Here is a 22,190-nt window from a genome sequence, read left to right on the forward strand (position 1 = left end):
AATTGAAATTGCATGCACACCTTTGCACGTATTCAAGAAAGTGCAGTTTTCTAGGGAAAGGGTCCATTCCATAGCTTTTATGAAATTCTCAAAAGGTTCTTGTCTCAAAATATTGAGTCACAAATTGGGGTGGAGGTGGAGAAAGACATGTGTTTTCCTGTGAAGTTGTACTTATTCTCATAAATGATGATAAATGAATGATTTGTTTTAATTAAAAGTAGTATATTTGCAAATTGATACCTGTCACTTTCTGAATTCATTCAACAAATATTTATGGAGCATCTCCTATGTCCCAGGAACTGTTTTACATGCCATTGATATAAGCTCAAGAACAAAACTGACCAAATATCCCACTTGTCAAGGGGTTTACAAATATATAATATAAAAACAAATATGTAAATATAATAAATACATATAATTTCAAGTATTGGTAAGAAATCAGTGGCCAGATCTCTCAAGTTTTCTAATTTATTTTTTTTTAATTTTTTTAACGTTTTATTTTTATTTTTGAGACAGAGAGAGACAGAGCATGAATGGGGGAGGGGCAGAGAGAGAGGGAGACACAGAATTGGAAGCAGGCTCCAGGCTCTGAGCCATCAGCCCAGAGCCTGACGCGGGGCTCGAACTCACGGGCCGCGAGATCATGACCTAAGCTGAAGTCGGCCGCTTGACCGACTGAGCCACCCAGGCGCCCCTCAAGTTTTCTAATTTATTCAACGACCATTTCTGCTGCTCATAGACTGAGTTTTTTACTAATGATAATACTTTTCATTCATATAATCTTGAGTTGGTTCTTTTTATTAGATGTACTGTTTACCTCTATCTGAGGATATATTAATGATGCTATTCCAAATTTTTTATAGTGTTTATTTTTGAGAGAGAGAGAGAGTGAGAGACAGAGTGCAAGTTGGGGAGGGGCAGAGAGAGAGGGAGACACAGAATCTGAAGCAGGCTCCAGGCTCTGAGCTTCAGCCCAGAGCCCAGTGCAGGGCTTGAGCCCATGGACTGCAACCTGAGCCGAAGTCGGATGCTTAACCGACTGAGCCACGCAGGTGCCCCATTAATGTTGGTATTCTCAAATCCTTTTGTGTTTTCTCTGTTAACTGTGTCATTGACTATAAGCTGTTATATTTGTTTTTTATTTTCTGTCCTGAATGGAATTGGCTTTCTCACTCCACATGGTCATTCCTGAGTGCAATTTATCTTTGTAGTTGAGATTTGACTTGCTTCTGTTTTCTGGTCCTAAGGAAGAGGTGAAATGAACCACGGGGCTTGTTATTGGTGACAGGTCCCCCTGAGAGTTAAAGAAGAGGTGGGAGGTGACTTCTAATGGCTAGTCAGAGTGTAGACCCTTCCTCCAGGGTTCTGGGACCCTGCCCCCTTCTAACACCAATGGCTCCTGCCTGGAAGAAAACACCCTTTGCTGCCAGATCCCAGGAGGAAGGATGTGGGGTTGATGTGCTGTCCTTGGTCCTACTGCAGTATCCCAGCTAATCACCCTGTAGGTGGCTCCAAGGCATTTCTGGTGGGGAGTGTTTATAGAGCTACTCCCTTGGCTTTGAGCTAAGGTTGTGGATTTTCTAATTGTATCTTTTCTAATCATTCTTAGGGACTTTGGTGGAGTTTGGAGTTTGGTAGAGACTTGGCATGTTTCAATCTGCCAGCTTGAAATAGCACAACCTCTTAGGAAGGCAATTTTGTACCCCTGTTAAATCCTGGAGAAACTTAGGCAAATGTGTACTAGGATATAAACAGAAAAATGTTCAAAGCAGCACTGTTTATAATAACTAAAAATTAGAAAAATCTAGTATCCACCAACAGTAGAATGAACAAATAGTGTTACACGGGTATTTACTCCATACTTATTAAACTGAGCATTTATGTTATGTGCATTTTATGCACATTTTTAGTTCTCACAGATACTTTTTGGTTGGGGAAAAAAATTAGATGGCTTTACTCGTAGCACTGATATGGTTATAAATAGGGCTTCCACAATAAAATTTGGGAAAAGAGAGGAGGAAGTGGCAGTTCTGTCCATGTTTTTGCCACTCAGGGCTGGGTTCTAACAGAGATTTTGTGATCCAGAGAGTAGGCATTAAATGTACATTTTGGTGTGAAGAGTGGATAGGGGTGTGTGTGTGTGTGTGTGTGTGAGAGAGAGAGAGAGAGAGAGAGAGGGAAAGGAGTATGTGAGAAGAAAAGATATGAATCAAACAGCAGAGGTCGCCATCCCTACATTAAATAAGAATTAGTGTATTTGGTGGCACCATTACCCAGGTTTCTCTCACATCTAGCGGTCCTGTGTAGCAAATTGTTGTAGTTATTTTGCATTTTGATACAGAAATGACCTTTTCATTTTGCAGAATTCTCAGTGAAAATTATCTGACCGAATTACATAAAGACACATTTGAAGACCTGCTATCCCTCCAGTATTTGTAAGTTAATCAGTTCATCATTTATTATGAGTTTTTAGTTATATTATTTATTAAAAAATACAGGGTTCAAGTTAGATAATTGCAACAATTTCTTCTAACAGTAGAATTCTATAATTCTCTCTATTAAATTCTATAACTCTGTAAGTCTGTGGGGACCCAGCCCATCTCTAGCATTAAATACCTCCTATGCATTTTCAACTTTTTAATTTTAAATTTTTTTTTCAATGTTTATTTATTTTTGGGACAGAGAGAGACAGAGCATGAACGGGGGAGGGGCAGAGAGAGAGGGAGACACAGAATCCGAAACAGGCTCCAGGCTCCGAGCCATCAGCCCAGAGCCTGACGCGGGGCTCGAACTCACGGACCGCGAGATCGTGACCTGGCTGAAGTCGGACGCTTAACCGACTGCGCCACCCAGGCGCCCCTCAACTTTTTAATTTTATAGACAAGATCTAGGAAAAAGCCCTTCAGTTGTAGAGGAAAAGGGGTAATGAGGTCTGAGCAATTATGGACACCCATATGAACCTTGTTATGTAAGTGTTCATATACCATCTGCCTTTATTTATATTTATTATTTATGGCCCATGGATCAAATCCTGTGTATGGTCTGTCTTGATACAACCTATGAGTTCAGAATGATTTTCATGTTCTTAAAAGGCTGTAAAAGAGAAAAGAAGAGAAAGAAACAGAATATGTGACAGAGACCATATATGGCCTGCAAAGCCTAAAATATTTACTGTGTGGCCTTTACAGAAAAGGTTTGAAAAAGTTGGCTTGGTGAAATGAGAGGAATTGAAGTTAACCTCAAATTGTCACCTACAAGACAAGAAAATATAGAACACTTACATTAATTTGAATGCCATTAACCCAGAATTTTTAAATAATTTAATCTAAATGAAATATTTAAATATGAAATATTTAAGCAGGTGAATTATGTAAGCAGTATTACCAAGTACATATTAAATTATCAAGAGAACAGATTAGGGATTTCAGTGTGGGAAATTTTATTAGTTTATTTTTTTATTATTATTTTTTATGTAATTTATTGTTAAGTTAGCTAACATACAGTGTGCTCTTGGCTTCAGGAGCAGATTCCTGTGATCAGTGTGGAAATGCTTATGCCACCATAAAAATAGATGTTTAAAATGATGGTTAAGGGGTTGGGGCTCCTGGGTGGCTCAGTTGGTTGGGCGTCTGACTTTGACTCAGGTCGTGATCTCACAGTTTGTGGGTTCGAGTCCCGTGTCGGGCTCTGTGCTGATAGCTCAGAGCCCGGAGCCGGTTTCAGATTCTGTCTCCCTCTCTCTCTGCCCCTCCCCCACTCATGCTCTGTCTCTGTCTCTCTCAAAAATAAATAAACATTAAAAAAATGATGGCTAAACGGCACGTGGCTGTCTCAGTCATTAGAGTCTGCAACTCTTGATCTCGAGGTTGTAGGTTAGAGCCCCATGTTAGGTATAGATATTACTTAAAAAAAATGAACTCTTTAAAAATATAATGATGGTTAAGTGGTATAGTTAGAAATGTTTACACTAAACGAACATCAGAAATGCCTCTAACTTCGCTAATTACAGAATAAACATCTCTCCAGCCTCATTGTCAAGGAAGAAATGTTTGCATAGATCTCTGTACATTAGACATACAGAGATACTAATGTTCTTTGCTATGGAGGTTCAGTGTTTATTCTTTGCCCATGCCATCCAAAGCTGTGTATTTCATTAATCCTTTTTTTAAAAAATTTTTAATGTTTATTTATTTTTGAGAGAGAGAGAGAGAGACAGAGTATGAGCAGGGTAGGCACAGAGAGAGAGGGAGACACAGAATCCGAAGCGGGCTTCAGTCTCTGAGCTGTTGGCCCAGAACCCGATGCGGGGCTCGAATTCATGAGCAGTGAGATCATGACCTGAACCAAACGAAGTCAGATGCTCAATCGACTAAGCCATCCGGGCGCCCCTCATTAATCCTTATTAATGATGTGCTTTAGAAAATAGATTCTTCTTGCAAATGTGGAAGGCTTAAGGGTAGTGAGTAAAAAGAATCTCATATGACACTAAAAATAGTCCTTCAAATTATCAAACGTTCCAAGTCTTAGGGGACAACCACTTTGTATTGGTCTTCTTGGCTACCTCTGCCATCTGGGCTCCAAACGTTACAAACACAGTTTGGAGGAAAACAAAAGAGACAAACTGCGCAATGGATTGGGCCTTTCATTATTTCTACTATGAGGTACTTTGTAAGCCAATTCTTTCATGTTAGGTGAAGTGTTCTCATTCATTCCTTCATTCAAAAAAAATGTGAATCAAAACCTAAAAAAGAATGTGACGGGCCCTATGCCCAGTACCATAGGCACGCAGATGGTTAAGACAGGCTTCCCACCCTTGTAGGAACTCATGATTTCACAGGGAAAATAAACAGAAGCTTAAACCATAACGCATAAGCACTAAATGGATGATGAAGCACTGACAGAGTGCAGAAGCGGGAGCCACAAAGTCATAAAACCACATTTCTTTTCAGTCATTTTGCTCCTTCTACTCACTACCCAGCTGTTAATTTATTTTATAAATATTTGAGTTTGTTCTTTGTCCATGCATCAGTTTTAAACACAGTAGACAACGCAGATGAGCAAGACTAGTCCATACTTTCATGGAGTTTATGCCCAGAGGAAATGGAATGCCAGAATAACTATATTGAGAAGAAATTGGGGCACCTGACCGGCTGAGACAGTAGAGCATGCGACTCTTGATCTCAGGGTCGTGAGTTCAAGCCCCAGGTTGGGCGTGGAGTCTACTTTAAAAAATTCAAAGAAGGAGAAGAAGGAGGAGGAGGAGAGGGGGAGGGGAAGAAATGGATTTGGGCAATGAGAAGTATAAGTTGTTTTTGGAACATAGAAGAGGGGGGAAGACTTCAAGTTGGATCAGGGAAGTTACTAGAGAAATGCTGTTTGAACAGAACCTTGAATGGCTATGACGTGTCATCGGATAGACATCTTGGGAAGAATATGCTTGCAAAATAGAGTGAGTGAAAGGCAAAATGCAGGAGAAATTTCTTTGGTATCTGTAGAGTAGGAAACTAGAGCCAGATTTAGGATTTTGAAGGCCTTGGATAATATGCCAAGCTACCGTGTTATCACAGCAGTGCTCTAGGACAAACTTTAGACTGCACCAGGGTCACTTGGAGGCCTTGTCAGAACACAGGTTCCACCTCCACAGTTCCTGATTCACTCAGTCCAGAGTAGAGCTGAGAATTTGCATCTTGAGTAAGTTCCCAAGTGACTCTGATATTTGAGAACCACTCCTGGAGAATTAATCTGGTGACTGTGTGCAGTATAGATTAGAATGGGAGAGACCAGAGATGACAATGCCAATCAGAAGATGGTGGTACCCATGTAGGTGGAAAGTGAGGGACTCAGCTGAAGTCAATGGAAATAAGAGGGTCAACTATAATCAAGAATGGGTGTTTCCAAATAAAAATCCAGTACCATGTTGTTTTTTTTGTTGGCCCCACTTGCAACTGAAGCAGTTGATAAATTCATAGAGCGTTTAGGCAATGTACAACCAAAAATAAATTTCTATTAATATGATAATATAATTCTGAGTTCGTTCAAAGTTAGGTATTGATTAGAGGAGTAACTTCTTTTCAAGTTAAATGAAAAGGTATCTTTTATCTCTTCTGGTATTGACTTGGTGTCGAGAAATACAACGAAACCAGGAAGGTGTGCTAATGTGAGAATATCCCTTTTAATATTAGAAATTATATGTGGAGATCACAACTTTGAGCTCATAATTTAGAAATTGATGAGGCCACAAAAAGTCATTTAATCAGTTCTTCTGCTCTCAGGAAAGATTACTTCCAAGATCTATCAAGATCTATAGTTGTATGTTTTATGTATGAAGATCACAAAGGTGAGACTCTTAAGAAAGGTGAGGGCAGGGTTAGGGGCTCTGGAAGGTTCAAATAACAATTCCTAATACTCAGAGTTTAGCCAAAAGCTACTTATTCAATACTATCATCCTACTAATTAGATAGCTTAGAGCTAATTGAGGCAATATTTTCCTTTTCCTTTTCCTAGAGATTTATCCTGCAATAAAATACAATCTATTGAAAGACGTATATTTGAATCCCTACCTTTTTTGCAGTTTATGTAAGTTACAAATATAATTTCATTGTATTTGGAATTTTTATTAAACTTAATTGTAAACCTCTTTGTTATTCATTTTGAATGAATGAAACTTTATTAGTTGAAAGCTACTAAAATTATGTAGCAAATCTTTTTTGTCTGTGGCAAAGTTTGGTGTGAGAGTTATTATAGAGATCAGAGTGAATCGTTCTAGAGCAGCAGTTCTCTGCCAGGGTGCTTTTGCGTCCAGGTGACACTTGGTAGTGTCTAGAGACATTTTTGATTGTCAGACTGTAGATGTGCTGCTGGCATCTAGTGGGTGGAGGCCAGGGCTGCTGTCACACCCTACAGTTCACAGGGCAGCACCCCCCCCCCATAACAAAGATTATCCAACCATAAATCTCAACAGTGCTAAAGTTGTGAAACATTTTTCTAGAGAAATAAACTTACTTCTCTAGAAAAAAATACTTACTTAACACAAGTATTTATTGAGCATTTACTGATTTGTATCTAATGCACCACATGTATAAACATGAAAGTATAAATCTTTCATGCAAATATTTTTTTTAAAAGGCAAGCATCTTTCATAGTGAGATTTCTTTAGTGTATGGAGATTGTATTGTGGTTATGTTTCGTTATCTATAAATTAGAATCACTGCCAAAGGATAAATATTCTGAAAATATCTTGTTTTTCTTCTTCGTTTGTGTCTTGTTTTTTTTTGTTGTTGTTTTGTTTTGTTTTGGTTTTTTTTTTTTTTTTTTTTTTTTTTTTTGGTGTGTGTAGAAATCTTGGTTGCAATTTACTCACCAAACTGAACTTTGGAACATTTCAGGCCTGGCATGGAATGCAGTTTTTACACAAGCTGTAAGTGAAACAGAAAATGAATACATGTAAAAAAAAAAACCAAAAAAAACTACATGTAAAAATATCATACAGTGATTGGTTAGGTGTGTGTTAATAAACCCAGTATGAATTCTGGAAAGTAGGTCTTAAAATCCATTTTTTTTTTCAAATGAGGAAACTAAGGTACAAAGAGGCCAAGAGACTTGTCTTAACTCCTAAATGGCACTCTCTGCCCTCCCTCGTACCCAGCTTTGTGTGGGCAGTGAAGGCCCCAAGCAAGTAACACCCAAGTCAGTATTATCATGGGAATTCGTGACAGTGATGCTTCCCCAAGGTGTGCGTGGTCCTTGAAATCCACTTCTGAATTTAACTTTGATTCTGGCTCACGTGCAAGTTTCCTGTGCAAAAGAGAACTGCGAAGAACTAAGTTTAGCACAGAGTTCTCCAGGCAGCAAAAGGTGTGGGTGCTTCCTCAGCCATCAGGAAAGCAGCAAGAACTCCTGAACACCTGCCACAGGGCACTGCTCTCCATGTGCTTTCTTTCCTGACCACTCTTCAGTTAAGAAGTGTGTGACTCCCTTTCAGCCGGGACATTCTGTGATTTCTCTGTCAAAAAGCAAATCATACTGGGCATGTTCAGTGGCCTGAGGGGGATGTTGAGACTCAAGGTTGAAGACCCTCCACTAAAGCAGACGCTGGAAAAGACTGGCTCACTGTCTTGTGGTTCAGAAATCCGATTTCACAGCTTATCTTCCGTTAGATGAAAGTGTTTACGGTGTGTCTGGAGCTGGAGTAAGTTCCTGCGGGTGCCCAAGAGCAGGGGCCTCCTCTCTCATTAATTTGCTGATGCCTAACTTGGGGAAAGAATACTGAGGGTCAGTTTTTTGTTTTGCCAGCATGCCAGAGAACGGGCTCATTGAGTTTCTCCACCAAGAGGTTTTAGTGGTGTCAATATAATGTCTTAAAAGTCACCACCTCTACTAAGCATCTTATAACACCAAGAGTCTCTTCTAAGAATCTGAATTTCATAGTTATGTAGGCAATACAGGACAAAATAGGGTGGAATCCGTTGATAACAATGAATGAATTCATTGAAAAACAATCCGTGCCACGCGCACTCTATGTCGACAATGTACTAAGTACCGGGGGTACAAAGAATATACAGGGACTGTCCCCAAGAATCTTTCATACTGGAAAAAGGAGAAAAAGATGGCCTTTTTCTTGTAATTTACTAAGATATTTGTAAACTGATGGAAACCCCTGTCTTGCCCCACTGAGATCTCTATCAGTTAACCATTTGTTTTCTTTCCTTTCCTTTGTCCTCCAGCAGCCAGAATGACACATATCCCACCTGGGGCGGGGGCATGTGCTAATTTGTATTTTGCCCTCAACTTGCCCCATGCTCCCTCATCAATCTTACATGACAGAGAAAGGTAATTAAAGAACCAGAGCTAGCTGGTATTGAGAATAAATTAATACTCATGCCATGTGTGTTATGCCCAGAATTCGTGATCCCCAAATACCGCCAGGGAGCCGAGTCCGGTGTAAAAGCAAAAGAGCCTTTATTGGAGCTAGCTCGAGCTCAATCCCCTACCTGCACTGTCGAAGCTGTGAGATACCCGGGAGAGAGAGCCAGTTTCAAAAGGACAAAGGTTTTACTGGTGCCTAGTGGCAGTTGGTGAGGTAATGGCTGCGGCCTCAGCTGATTGGCTGGGGAAGGGTCCTGGGGAAGAGTCCTGTTAGGCAGTTGGGGGGGGGTTACTCAAGGGGAGGAGGTGTGGTCAAGGTGAAGGACACAGAACAAGATGGAGTCGGCCGGTGTAGGCCCGCCCTTTCAATGTGGTTTGAATAGAGCTGTACTACTAAAACGAATTCACAGTTAACTTCCAAAACATTATCACAGTACAGTAAGTGTGTATTGGAGGTTGGGCTCCTTGTTTGGGGCCAAACTTTTCTTTTCTTTTTTCTTTTTAACGTTTATTTATTTATTCTGAGAGAAAGAGAGCGTGCGCAGGGGAGATGCCATCCCGTGAATTCAGTCACGTTATTACCTATGTGACTTATTACTGGGGTGTTTATAAGTTGAAACAGTATTTTCTCCAGCATTAAATAAGTTTGTAAACCTTTTGGGCCCCAGCTGAGGTGGATTTATCTTGAACTGACTGAAGCTTAAACTTCAGGTCTCCTCACTTACATAGGCCCCTTCCAAAGTCTTGGGAGGGACCCTCGCAATTCCTGTACGCATAATTTTGCATGTTTTGATGAGGCAGGATTTCCCAAAGTAGATGAGGTTCAGACCCTACAAGGCCTTGATTCACCCCTGGGTTTCAGGTAATTATATCTCAGTAAGTTTTTTGAATGAAGCCTCTTAAGTTATTGATAAACACTGAGTGAACACGTTAGCGGTGTGGTAAAGTCTATTTTGAATCTGAAATCCACCTCAAAGCCATGCCAAGAGTTTATTAATAAGGTACCACTTTTTGAATGGTAGTAATAATCCTGTTTCTTTCAGATGAAATCAGGAATGAAATATATTATGGAAAACCAACAGTGGTTGATAATCCTAAATGTTAAGTATAGTTTTTTTTTTTTTTCCTGACTTTAAAGTGCTTCTCCTTCATTCACCTACACAGGTCCAGACTGGTGGCTTATTTTAAAAAATTCACTTCATTGGTTCTAACAGTACGAGCTCCATGATTTTAGAAGCTGAAGGACTCTACGATGTAGAAAGGCTGTACCTTATCGGGATAGAGCACATTCACATGCTGGCTCGTCTGTGGCGCATCCGTATTGTGCCAAGAACATAAGCTCTAAGGGAGAATAAGGAAAATCTAAGCCTTACCCCTGTTGAATTATTGTTGAGAATATCATTGAGGTAGGTGTGGCCACCCTCTGAAGGCAAACTCGAGCCCCAGTCACAGACACGCCCTAACGCTCCCCCAGTCAACCGGCATCTGCTTCCTTTTAGACAGCTGTGTGCCCACAAAAGTTGACACACTTCAGGATATTGTCATCGCTTTTTGGTATGTACTGGAAATCCTGGCAGCTTCTTCTCAGATTCAGAAAGGCATAAACGTTAAGGATGAAGATAACAACTCAGGGCTGTCCTTTTGGGGTGATTTAGGGTAACTTTTATTGGTAGTTCAAAAGCTTTGCCATAGTCATACCCAACTATTACTTTTCTTCTCCCAGCTGCATCTGAGTCTTCCCACGTATATACCAAGGCATCTTCTTTCTCTGGGAAGCATGGTAGTTGCTCCTCCGCCCCATATCATTTCTTTAATACCGACCTCTATTAGGTATTTACTGCGCTCCGGCACTATGCTAAGACCTTTCGCTTGTGCTGCAAGTAAGACAATGTGTCTTAAACTCTTAGAATAGAGCCTGGCACGTGGGAAGTGCTCCGGACGTGGCCCCTCACACGGCACTTCATTTTCGTCTTTCCAGCAACTCTTGTGACACAGGTAGTATTATCCTCATTTTGGGGATGAGGAAGTTGAAACTCAGAGACATCGGGTGACTTGCCTAGGTTCACACTGTCAATAAGTGACAGAACCACTTCAGAAGCTTCGCGAGTAATACAATTCCGCATTCCCTGGCACTAGGTAGGACCTGAATGACAACTGGCCTTTTGGGCGTCGTCCCTTGGAGTCAGCTTCTCACTGGAATAGGACCTTTCGAGCAGGGAGCTCCTTTTCCCTATGCTTCTGGAGTTCCTGGCCATGCCACCTATGGGCATCCCCAGGCTTCCTGCTCACCGCCTGGTGCAACTATCACATCGTCACTGCTAGGCACCCACTCTGTGCCCAGCCTTATGCTAGGTGCTTTGCACATGCTCTTTCCTTTAATCCTCAAGTTGCCTTATGAGGTAAATGCTGCTAAAAGGACTCGGAGACGTTCGTTACTTAAGTCCCTTCACCAGGAAGTGACAGCCAGAATTCAGACCTAGGTCTGCCTGATTCCAGGGCCCTTGCTTCTTGGGCTGGTCCTCACTGCCAGAAACTCCTCTTCAAGGCTATTCTCAGAACTTTAATTAAAACATAGGCTCACCATTTCAGATTCTTTAGGCTTCGCCCCTCCCCCCGCCCAACCCCTGAGAAAGGATTTACGTGATGCCCTTAGATGTCTTGCATTGAGGAGCTTCCCATGGGGAGTCACGTTCTCATGGCTCATGGACCTATGTAGATGAATAAAGGAAAGGGGTTATTCTATCCCCAGGTACTTCAAACAGACTGGAATAGGGTCTAGATCACTCCACTTATCTCTTCAACTGCTTTCCTCCAACGAGCCAGTTTTCCCTCCATGCCTTGGGATTCCAGCGTAGAGAGTTTGGAGTTTGTCCTATTTGAAATTTATTTTCACTGCCTGCTTTGGACATTTTTTCAGCTAAAGCTGTTAGGATTTCAGTACATTCAGGACAGTGGTGACAAGCTTCAGTCCTCAAGTCTTCTCTGTCTCCTCAGTTAATAGAAAGGAAACGTAGCCCATCTGTCTGGACCTCTGTAGAAGAATTTGGAGAAAAAAAAAATAACACGTAAGAAATGTTCCCTTATTTTGTGAGCTACCTTTAGTCTGTCCCGTTGCTCTGCAACAGAAAGCTTTTGCAAAAATACTTGAGTTTTCCTCTTCAAATAAGATACAGTTTTTTAAAAAACAAAAGAATATCTAGAACAGTATTTCTTCAACTTTGATTATGAGACAGTCTTTGAGGATAACTGTTGTTATGTTTGACTCCCATAAAGATAAGCCCACGAATATCCAAAAGCCAATAGACTGAGTCAGCACACCTTTTATCTGTAAGATGAGGGAATTGAACGGAAATGGAGATGATCTCTAGTGCAATGTCCACCGTTCGTTCGTATCGCAGTCTGTGGAAAAACAATTGCTGTCGGTCCAGCAGAGGTAACCTGTCGGGTCAGTTCTCATTCTCCCCTTGGCTCAGGCACAATAGCTCCATGAAGAAAAGGCGGCACTAAAGACAGGAGGAAATAGGATAATTTGGAGTGGCCTGTATTTTGTTTTCACTACAGATAAACACGGGGCATTCATCTCAGCAGGAGGGCTGCCTGGGTAAGAGGAAGCACTGAGCCAATGGGTATAAGGCCATGGGTGAGCTACCAGGAAAGAGGGGGGGACAGTGGGGGTAGAGCACTGAGATAGTTGGGGGGAAGGATAACGAACTACTAAATTGTTTTGGCTGCATAACTCTTCATAGTCTTTCTTAATAGGGAGCCGGGGGTGGGCGCGGGGTGGGGGGGGGGGGGGAGCAGTGGGCAGGGGAAGACACACACGTGGAAGAGCTTACTTGCACAGAGCCCACCAGTAAGCTTGTAGGTATGAATGCCATTGTTATTGTTTCAAAGCCAAAGGACATTCAGAGCCTCAAGGTTGAGGAACTGTGTTTAACCAGACATATGACACTCACGTTCTTTCTCTTCATAACATTGTCTGACTGGATATTAACTAGTGTTACACAAACCCGACATGTTAATGGGCCTGAAAAAACGTAGAAGAATGGGCTGGAATAGGAAGAATAGGGGAGTTTCCAAGGCAGGAACAAAAACGCATGGCTCCCAGCCGCACCGCTAACTCCCTCTGACCTCCGTTGTGGAAGAGTTTGAATCTTCGCTCCCCTTTTCTCCACCTACTAACATGTTTATCTTCTGGCAACTGGTTCTCTATTTATCACAACGTGGTTCTTTTTTTTTTTTTTTTTTCAAATTGAGATATAGAATATGCATAATAGAATATGCAACGTTATAAAGTATATAGTGCAATGGTATACTTTGATAGACAGTAATCACTGCTAATTCCAGAACATTGTCATCACCCCCCTCAAAAGAAATACCATACCCATCAGCCTTTACTCCCCATTCTCCCCTCCCCCCAGGCCCCTGGCAACAACTAATTTACCTTCTGCCCCTATGGATTTGCCTATTCTGGACATTTCATCGAAATGTGTGTCTAGTTTCTTTCACATAGCTTGTTGGCTTCAAGATTTATCCGGTTGTAGCATGTTTCAGTACTTCATTCTTTTTTTTAATGTTTATTTATTTTTGAAAGAGAGCGCCCACACAAGCGGGGAAGGGGCAGAGGGAGAGGGGGACAGAGGATCCAAAACCACAGAGCCTGATGTAGAGCTCGAACTCATGAACTGTGAGATGACGACCTGAGCCAAAGTCAGATGCTTAACCGACTGAGCCACCCAGGTGCTCCAATCACATTTTGTTCATCCATTCATGAGTTATTGGACATTTGGATTATTTTGACTTTTTGGCTCTTATGAATAATGCTGCTATGAGTATTCATGTGCAAGTTTTTGTGTGGTCATATGTTTTTAATTCTCTTGGGTACGTACCTAAGAGTGGAATTGCTGGGTCATGTAGTAACTCTATATTTAACCCTTTTGAGGAACTGCCAAACTGTTTTCCACAGTGACTGCACCATCTTACATTCCCACCAATGTATGAAGATTCTGGTTTCCCCAAATCTTGCTACCACTTATCATTGTCTCTCTGTTCGATCATAGCCATCTTAGTGAGTGTAGAGTAGTATCTCATTGTAGCTTTGATTTCTATTTCCCTAATGACCTAAGACATTGAGCATCTTTTCATGTGCTTATTGGCCATTCATGTATTTTCTTTGGCGAAATGTCTCTTCAAATCCTTTACCCATTTAAACATTAGATTATTTGTCTTTTTCCTGAGTTTTAAGAGTTCTTTATATATTCTGGATATTCTGGATACTAGACTTGTATCAGACATATGATAGTTTTGGGTTGTTTTTTTATTTTTAAATAAAGTCCAGCTTACCTATTTTTCCTTTGGTTTGTTGTGCTTTTTGTGTCATGTCTAAGAAACTGTTGCCTAAATCCAAGGTCATAAAGATTTCTCTCCTGAGAGTTTTATAGCTTGAGCTCTTCCATTTAGGTCTTTGACTCATTTTGAGTTAATATTTATATATGGTGTGAAGTGTAGGAATCCAACTCCATTATTTTGTATGGGGATATACGGTTGTCCCAGCATCATTTGAAAACACTAGTCTTCCCACATTGAATGGTGTTGGCACCCTTGTTGAAAATCAGTGGGCCATAAATGTGAGGATTTATTCCTGGACTGTCAGTTCTGTTCCATCAGCTTACATGTCTGTTCTTATGCCAGTACCACACCGTGATTACTGTAGTTTTGAAGTAGGTTTTGAAACCAGGGCGTGTGAGTCTCCCCATTTGGTTGTTCTTTGTCAAAATCGTTTTGGAGCCCCTGGGTAGCTCAGTTGGTTAAGTGGCCGGCTCTTGATTTCAGCTCAGGTCATGACCTCACGGTTTGTGAGATGGAACCCCGTGTTGCCATCTGCACTGACAGCATGGAGCCTGCTTGGGATGCTCCCTCTCTTTCTCCCTCTGCCCCTCCCCTGCTCACACTTTTCCCCACTCACACTCGCTCATGTTTGCTCTTCTGCACGGGTGTGTATGCTCGCTGTCTCTCAAAATGAATAGATAAACTTTTTTTTTTTTTAAAGATCATTTTGGGCTATTCTCGGTCCCTTGAATTGACATACAGATTTTAGAATTAGCTTGCCAATATTTGGAAAGAAGTCAGTTGGGGTTTTGATAGGGATTATACTGAAACCACAGTTCAATCTGGGGTATAGTGCCATTTTAACAATATTTTCCTCTGATCCGTGAACATGGCATATCTTTACATTTATTTCAATCTTCTTTAATTTCTTTCAACAACGTTTTGTGGTTTTTAGTGTGATTCTTGCACTTCTTTGGTTAAATGTTTTCCTAAGTATTTTATTCTTTTGAGTACTGTTATACATGGAATTGTTTTCTTAATTTCATCTTTGGAATAGTCATTGCTGATGTATAGAAATAAAGCTAATTTTTACATATCGATCTTGTGTCCTGTAACCTTGCTGAACTCATTTATTAGTGCTAAGGTTTTTTTTCTACATTCCCAGGAATATGTCTTGTGGTCTTCTAGTTACCCAGGAAGATGTTGGAGCATTTCAAAGTCCCTATGGACATCTCATTTCTCAGCTTTTCCCTTTTAGGCTTTTTGTTTAGGCTATTTTTTGTCTTGTGATCAATTGCCTCACATAGCTGCCAGATTAAAACATTTATCTATAATTGTTTTCGAAAAAATGCCCCTTGGGAAGAGGCTATTTTAGCACTGTGCAGTTCTCAGTGAGGTCAAGGGCAAGGCTTTCAAGTGAAGTTTTTTAGGGACCCCACTAGACAGGTAAAACAATGACAGTTTGTTCTTTGGGAATGAGGCTTTAAGGAACTTCAGCTCCATTTTGTTCCCCTGGGATGCGGGCAATTTTTAAGGCTATCATCAGGATGGAGAGCAGAGGTTGAGGACAAGTTAAAACAACAGAGCTCACTGTTCTTATAGAAATTAGTAATTTTTTCTTTAATACATGCTCTCCGGGTTGCTGCAAGCCCATTGGTTAAAATTTCCAAAGTTCTGAGAAAGTTGATTTTGACCATTTTTGCTAGTTGTTGTTGTTGTTGTTGTTGTTGTTGCTTTTACGGAAGGATGAATTTTCAGACGTCCTTCCTTTCTCATTTTCACTGATTCACCTGTAACAGGGCTTTAAAATCTCTAAAGTCTCAGGGCACCTGGGTGGCTCAGTTAACTGCCTGACTCTTGATTTCGGCTCAGGTCATGATCTTGCGGTCATGGGATCAAGCCCCATGTCAGGCTCTGCACTGGGCATGGAGCCTGCTTGGGATTCTCTCTCTCTCTCTTCCTCTGCCTCTCCTGCACTCATACTCTTGTACTCTCTCTCTCAAAAAATAGAATAAAAAAATAAGAAATGAAATCTCTAAAGTCTCAATGATCACAGGCTAATTAAATACTTAATCATGGGAGATGATTAGAGGAAAGGAATAAAAGTAGAAAATGTAATTCTTAGAGAAGCTCTCCCAGATGGAGAGATGAAGTTCAGCAAAGTGTTTCTATATTTAATGCTCTCAAAGTTAAGTTTAAGGTAACGGCTATTTTAAACCCCCTTTTTTTCATACAATTTAAATACAGGCTTTGGAGTCAGAACTGAGTTCAGATTCCATCTCTGCTTCTTGACTGGCTTGACAAACTGGGACAAATTATACAACCTCTCTGTACTTCAGTTTCCTCACTTGTAAAATGGGGTAATGATGTGTCTATCACATAAGGTTATTGTGAGGTTTAAATGTGAAATGCTGATCACAGATGCCCTATAGCTCAATAGTATCGGTTGTGATGATTATCCTTATAATTTTGCAAAAGTACAGTGATGATTCTTGAGCAGAGTCAACCTAAAGGCAGATTTTCTTTTCTTTCTTCCTGTTTCCTTCACTTTATTTTTGCTGTAAAGAACTGAGAAGAAAATCTACTCAGCATTTTGGAATAAAAACTTGTGTCAAGCAGTGACAAAATGTTATTTATTCAACAAGCCTTCACTAAGTAACTAGTAAATAACAAGCACTCTGTCAGGCACAGGGACAAAAATGACAATAGAGTATGGTCCCTGCCCTCAGGGAGCTGGCAGTCCAGGAGATGGATAAGGAAATGGGATCATATGCCACCTAACAAAGGCTGTCATAGGAGAATGAATACACATGGTGGGGGTATAGCTTTCACCATTTCCTCTTAGATTAATCCCTTTGTCTTTAGCCCCCAAACTGAGGAATTGGTCCTATTTTTGTCTTTAACCGGGTGTTTTAAACTGTGGAATTTTTTACATTTCTAGAGATAAAGGAAAAGCACCTAGAATTATAGAGGACACTAGAAACAGTATTTCCTACAGAGCCTGGGCTTCCTACCAGCATAGTCACTTCTAGGGTTTTCAGCCCAAAAAGTTCTTTGGCATATCTTTGCTTTGCTGTCCACGTAAAAAAAAAAAAAAAAAAAAAAAAAATTTTTTTTTCTCTTTCTGTTCTCCACTTTATCGTCCAGAGAGCTGGGTAGTTCCCAAAGGAAGAGTGCTTTACAGATTCTAAGGGTGATTTATAGGCAAAGGCAGAAAATGATTAGTTTTAACCTTCCAGTTCCATACCCCCAAAATGAACATAAACTTTCATGGTAGTCATTACTGGAAATGCAGATCATTTTAATTCCATTGCATTTTTCAGAATTATCAGCCGTAACCCTCTGTCAGCTGTTGAAGATTCCTATCTTTTTAAGTTGCCAGCATTAAAATATTTGTAAGTATTGCAACAATCTCATGGCTCATGAGATGATTTCTGATCTTTTTTGTTGTCATCAAAAGATTAAGTATTTTGCGTTTTGGTTAAAAAGTCCTAATTTAAGTTTTAACTGGGTTATTGAAATAAGCATTATTAGCAAAGAAAAAACGTATATGGGCAAGATAGCCTGCAGAGGAAGGCGTAGTAGTGAAGAACACATAAGAGACATGGGACTTGCAGATGTAGGTAGAAATACCATTTATCTCAAAGTGGAAAGTGGAGTAAGGTGTATATTAAAAGAAAAAAAGACTAATCAAGAGAGGTGGATGCAATTGAGAATGAAAATGAGGATAAGAGTAAAAAGGATTGTACTGTTGAGCACCAAGGTGATTAATTTGATGATGCACATAAAATGTCTTCATTGGGAGTTTTCTGAAATTATTGTCCATAGCAAGAAAACTCTTGAGCTGACTTGACAAAGAAGCCAGAATTGAAGTAACCACATGTTGTTAAGTATCTTTTTAGGTACAGAATTTTTATCCTTGGGTTCAAATCACGCATGTTTGGGCTTTCTCCTTCAGAGACATGGGATCAACACAGGTGTCACTTACAACAGTTGAGAGCATCCTCATGATGACCCTTGAATTTGGAAACACTGTAAGTTGATTTTTCTTATGTGTATTTTCACTTAGTTGTTGATTTAGATTTGTTTTATTGTTTTCTTAAGTCAGATTTATTGAGGTATAAAATTTACTCTTTTTAAGCGTACAGTTTGATGAGTTTTGACAAACGTGTAGTTATGTAAGCACCACCACATTTGAGACGTAGACCATTTCTGTCACCCCAAAAGGCCCCTATGTGCCTTTGCAGCCAATCCCCTTTTGTCACCACCAGCCCTGGCAACCACCAACCTAATTTTTGTCCCTATAGTTTTGCCTTCTCCACAGTGTCTTATAAATGAAATCATACAAGGGGCACCTGGGTGGCTCGGGCAGTTAAGCGTCCGACTTCAGCTCAGGTCATGATCTCGCGGTTCGTGAGTTCAAGCCCTGCATCGGACTCTGTCCTGACAGCTCAGAGCCTGGAGCCTGCTTCGGATTCTGTGTCTCCCTGTCTCTCTACCCCTTCCCCATTTGCCCTCCATCTCTCTCTCTCTCTCAAAAATAAATGAACATTAAAAAAAATAAATAAATGAAATCATACAGTATGCAGTCTTCTGTGATTGGTTCCTTTCAGCATAATCCTTTTGAGATTCATCCATGTGTTTTTTTAACTTTTTTAACGTTTATTTATTTTTGAGAAACAGAGAGCATAAGCAGGAGAGGGGGAGAGAGAGAGAGAGAGAGAGAGACAGACAGACAGACACACACAGAACCCGAAGCAGGCTCCAGGCTCTGTCAGCGCAGAGCCCAATACAGGGCATGAACCTGCGGAACATGAGATCATGGCCTGAGCCAAAGTCGGTCACTTATCTGACTGAGCCACCCAGGCACCCCAGAGACTCATCCATGTGTTTGCACATGTCAGTAGTTCATTTCCTTTTTATTGCCGAGTAGTATTGCAGTTGTGAGGATATACCAGTTTGTTTATGCGTTCATCAGTTAATGGGCATTTGAGTTGTTTCTAGCTTTTTGGCCTTTATGAATAAAGTTGCTTAAAACACTTACATGCAGGTCTTCGTATGAGCATATGTTTTCATTGGGGGAGGGGGGGAGGGGGTAAAATACCTAATGGCAGGATTGCTACATCATATGCTAAGTGTATATTTAACTGTTTAAGAAACTGCTTACCTGTTTTCTAAAGTGGATGTACCATTTTGCATTCCAGCCTGCAGTATATGAGATCTTCTATCTATCCTTTCTTCTAATGTCTTGATCTATTTTTCATAAGGTGAATGTTGGCCTTAAAATTGAGTTGGGAAGTAGTCCCCTCTCTTCAATTCTCTAGTACAGTTTGTGCAGAATTGGCATTATGTTTTCCTTAAATGTTTGCTAGAATTCACCAGTGAAGCCATGTGGGCTTGAAGCTTTCTTTGTGAGAAAGTGTTAAACTACAGATTTTATTTTTGTAATAGTGCTACTTAAATTACATACTTATTTTTTGGAGTAGTTCATGTCTTTCAGGGAATCTATTTCATCTTGAAGTTATTGACATAAAGTATTTTATAATGTTCCCTTATTATCCTTTTAGTATCTGTAGAATTGTAGTGATGTCATTCCTCTCATTTTTGATATTGATAATTTGTGTCTTCTCTTGTCTTTTCTTGATAAATCTGGCCAGAAGTTTATCAGTTTTACTTATCTTCTCTAAAAAGTGCCTTTTCATTACACTGACTTCTCTATTTTTGTTTTCCTTTTTAAAAATTTCTGCTTTGATCTTCATCATTCCATTTTCTCTCCTTACTCAGTGATGAATTTCCTTTTCTTTTTCTAGTTTCTTCAAAGTGGACACTGGGGGGGGGGGGGGCGCCTGGGTGGCGCAGTCGGTTAAGCGTCCGACTTCAGCCAGGTCACGATCTCGCGGTCCGTGAGTTTGAGCCCCGCGTCGGGCTCTGCGCTGATGGCTCGGAGCCTGGAGCCTGTTTCCGATTCTGTGTCTCCCTCTCTCTCTGCCCCTCCCCCGTTCATGCTCTGTCTCTCTCTGTCCCAAAAATAATAAATAAACGTTAAAAAAAAAAAAAAAAACTTAAAAAAAAAAAGTGGACACTGGGGAAGATGAATACTATATGAGCAACATCCCACATGTTGACATGTGTTTTCAGTTTCAGTCGGTACAAAATCGTTTTTAATATCCATTTTGACTTATTTGACCAATAGGGTTCCTTAGGAGTGTGTTGGTTAGTTTCTAAATATTTGGAGATTTTACAGATCTGTTAATTTGTTATTTAATTCCATTGTGGTCACAGAACAATATGTTGGATGACTGAAATCCTTTTAAATTTATTGAGGCTTGTTTTATAGCCAATGAATTCTGGTAATAGATGAGAATATGGTCTATTTTGATAAATATTATGTGCCCACTTGAAAAAAAATATGTAGTCTGCTGATTTGGTGTGGAGTATTCTATAAATGTCAACTAGGTCAAGTAGGTTGGTAGTATTTTTCAAGTCTGATGTATCATTACTCATTTTCTATATATTTTTTCTGTCAATTATTGAGAGAGGGATATTGAAATCTCCAACTATAATTGTGTACTTTTGTGTCTCTCTTTCCTATTCTCCTTAATATATTTGGAAGTTCTATTATCAGATACATAAATTTTTAAGTTATGTCTTTTCTATTAGTTGACATTTCTATCACAATGGAATAACCTCATTTATCCCTGGTAATATCTTCGCTTTGAAATTGACTTTGTCCTATAGTAAATATAGCCACTCAAGGTTTCGTTTGATTAGTGTTAGCAAAGCATAATTTCTTCCATATTTTTAACCTACTTATATCTTTGTATTGAAGATGAATCTTATAGACAGCATATAGTTGGCTTTTGCTTTTTTATCCAGTATGACAACTCTATCTTTTAATTAGGTGATTGCACCATTTATAGTTAATGTAATTATTTATAGGATTACATTTAAAGCTACTGTCTACTCTTTCTATGTATCCCATCTGTTCTTTGTTTCTTTTCTTTTTCTTTTTCTTCCTGCTCTTGGGTTGATTTAGTACGTTTTATTATTTTTTGGTGGGGGGATAAATAGTTACAACTCAGGTTTTGTTATTTTAGTAGCTGTTTAATGGTTTGTAGTGTTCATGTTTAACTTATCACAGTCTATCTTCAAATGATATGATATGATTTCATGAATAGTATAAGAACCTTACAATAAATAGTGTACTTCCATTGTTCCCCTCCTGACCTTTGTGCTATTGTTTTCATACGTTTTACTTTTAGCACACCATATTATTTTTTTTGTTTAAATAGTCAATTATCTTTTTTTATTTTTTATTTTTGAGAGAGACAGAGTGCAAGTGGGGGAGGGGCAGAGAGAGAGGGAGACACAGAATCTGAAGCAGGCTCCAGGCTCTGAGCTGTAGACACAGAGCCTGATGTGGGGCCTGAAATCACAGACTATGAGATCATGACCTGAGCTGAAGTCAGATGCTTAACTGACTGAGCCACCTGGGTGCCCCTCAATTATCTCTTTTATTGAAGTATATATAGATCATGTAATATTAAATTAGTTTCAGGTGTACAACACAGTGATCTTTTATATACATTATGAAATGCTCACCACAATAAGTATATTACAGTATTATTGACGATATTCCCTATGCTGTACTTTTCATCTGGTGACTTATTTATTTTATAACTGCAAGTTTGTACCTCTTAACCCTTTTCACTCATTTTGTCCATATCCCTAGTTTGTTCTCCATATTTACAAGTGTTTTCTCTTTTTTGTTGTTGTTTATTCATTCATTTGGTTTTTTGTTTATTTTTTGTTTATTTTTTACCTTGTTTTATATTTTATTTTTTTATTTATTTTTTTTTTTAATATATGAAATTTATTGTCAAATTGGTTTCCATACAACACCCAGTGCTCATCCCAAAAGGTGCCCTCCTCAATACCCATCACCCACCCTCCCCTCCCTCCCACCCCCCATCAACCCTCAGTTTGTTCTCAGTTTT

The 22,190-nt window shown here is 39.8% G+C and overlaps 1 protein-coding gene and 1 long non-coding RNA gene across 2 annotated transcripts in view; one reads left to right on the forward strand and one right to left on the reverse strand.

Annotated features, from left to right (window-relative positions):
* Nucleotides 1–22,190, forward strand: part of LOC147571315 (leucine-rich repeat-containing protein 37A2-like) — a 50,624-nt gene that overhangs the window by 15,005 nt on the left and 13,429 nt on the right. Inside the window, 5 exon segments of the mRNA XM_086696441.1 lie at nt 2,364–2,435; nt 6,505–6,576; nt 7,337–7,417; nt 17,517–17,588; nt 18,152–18,221. Coding sequence (XP_086552567.1) covers nt 2,364–2,435; nt 6,505–6,576; nt 7,337–7,417; nt 17,517–17,588; nt 18,152–18,221 — 367 coding nt within the window.
* On the reverse strand, nt 11,855–12,519 carry LOC147571317 (uncharacterized). The gene is made up of 2 exons (XR_015247507.1): nt 12,184–12,519; nt 11,855–11,896 (listed from the first exon to the last, which is right to left on the reverse strand). It is a non-coding gene; the product is annotated as an uncharacterized LOC147571317 (long non-coding RNA).

Source organism: Puma concolor, unplaced genomic scaffold, assembly GCF_028749965.1.
Source record: "Puma concolor isolate L17-30 unplaced genomic scaffold, mPumCon1.1.hap2 unalloc_scaffold_30, whole genome shotgun sequence".
Taxonomy (NCBI): domain Eukaryota; kingdom Metazoa; phylum Chordata; class Mammalia; order Carnivora; family Felidae; genus Puma; species Puma concolor.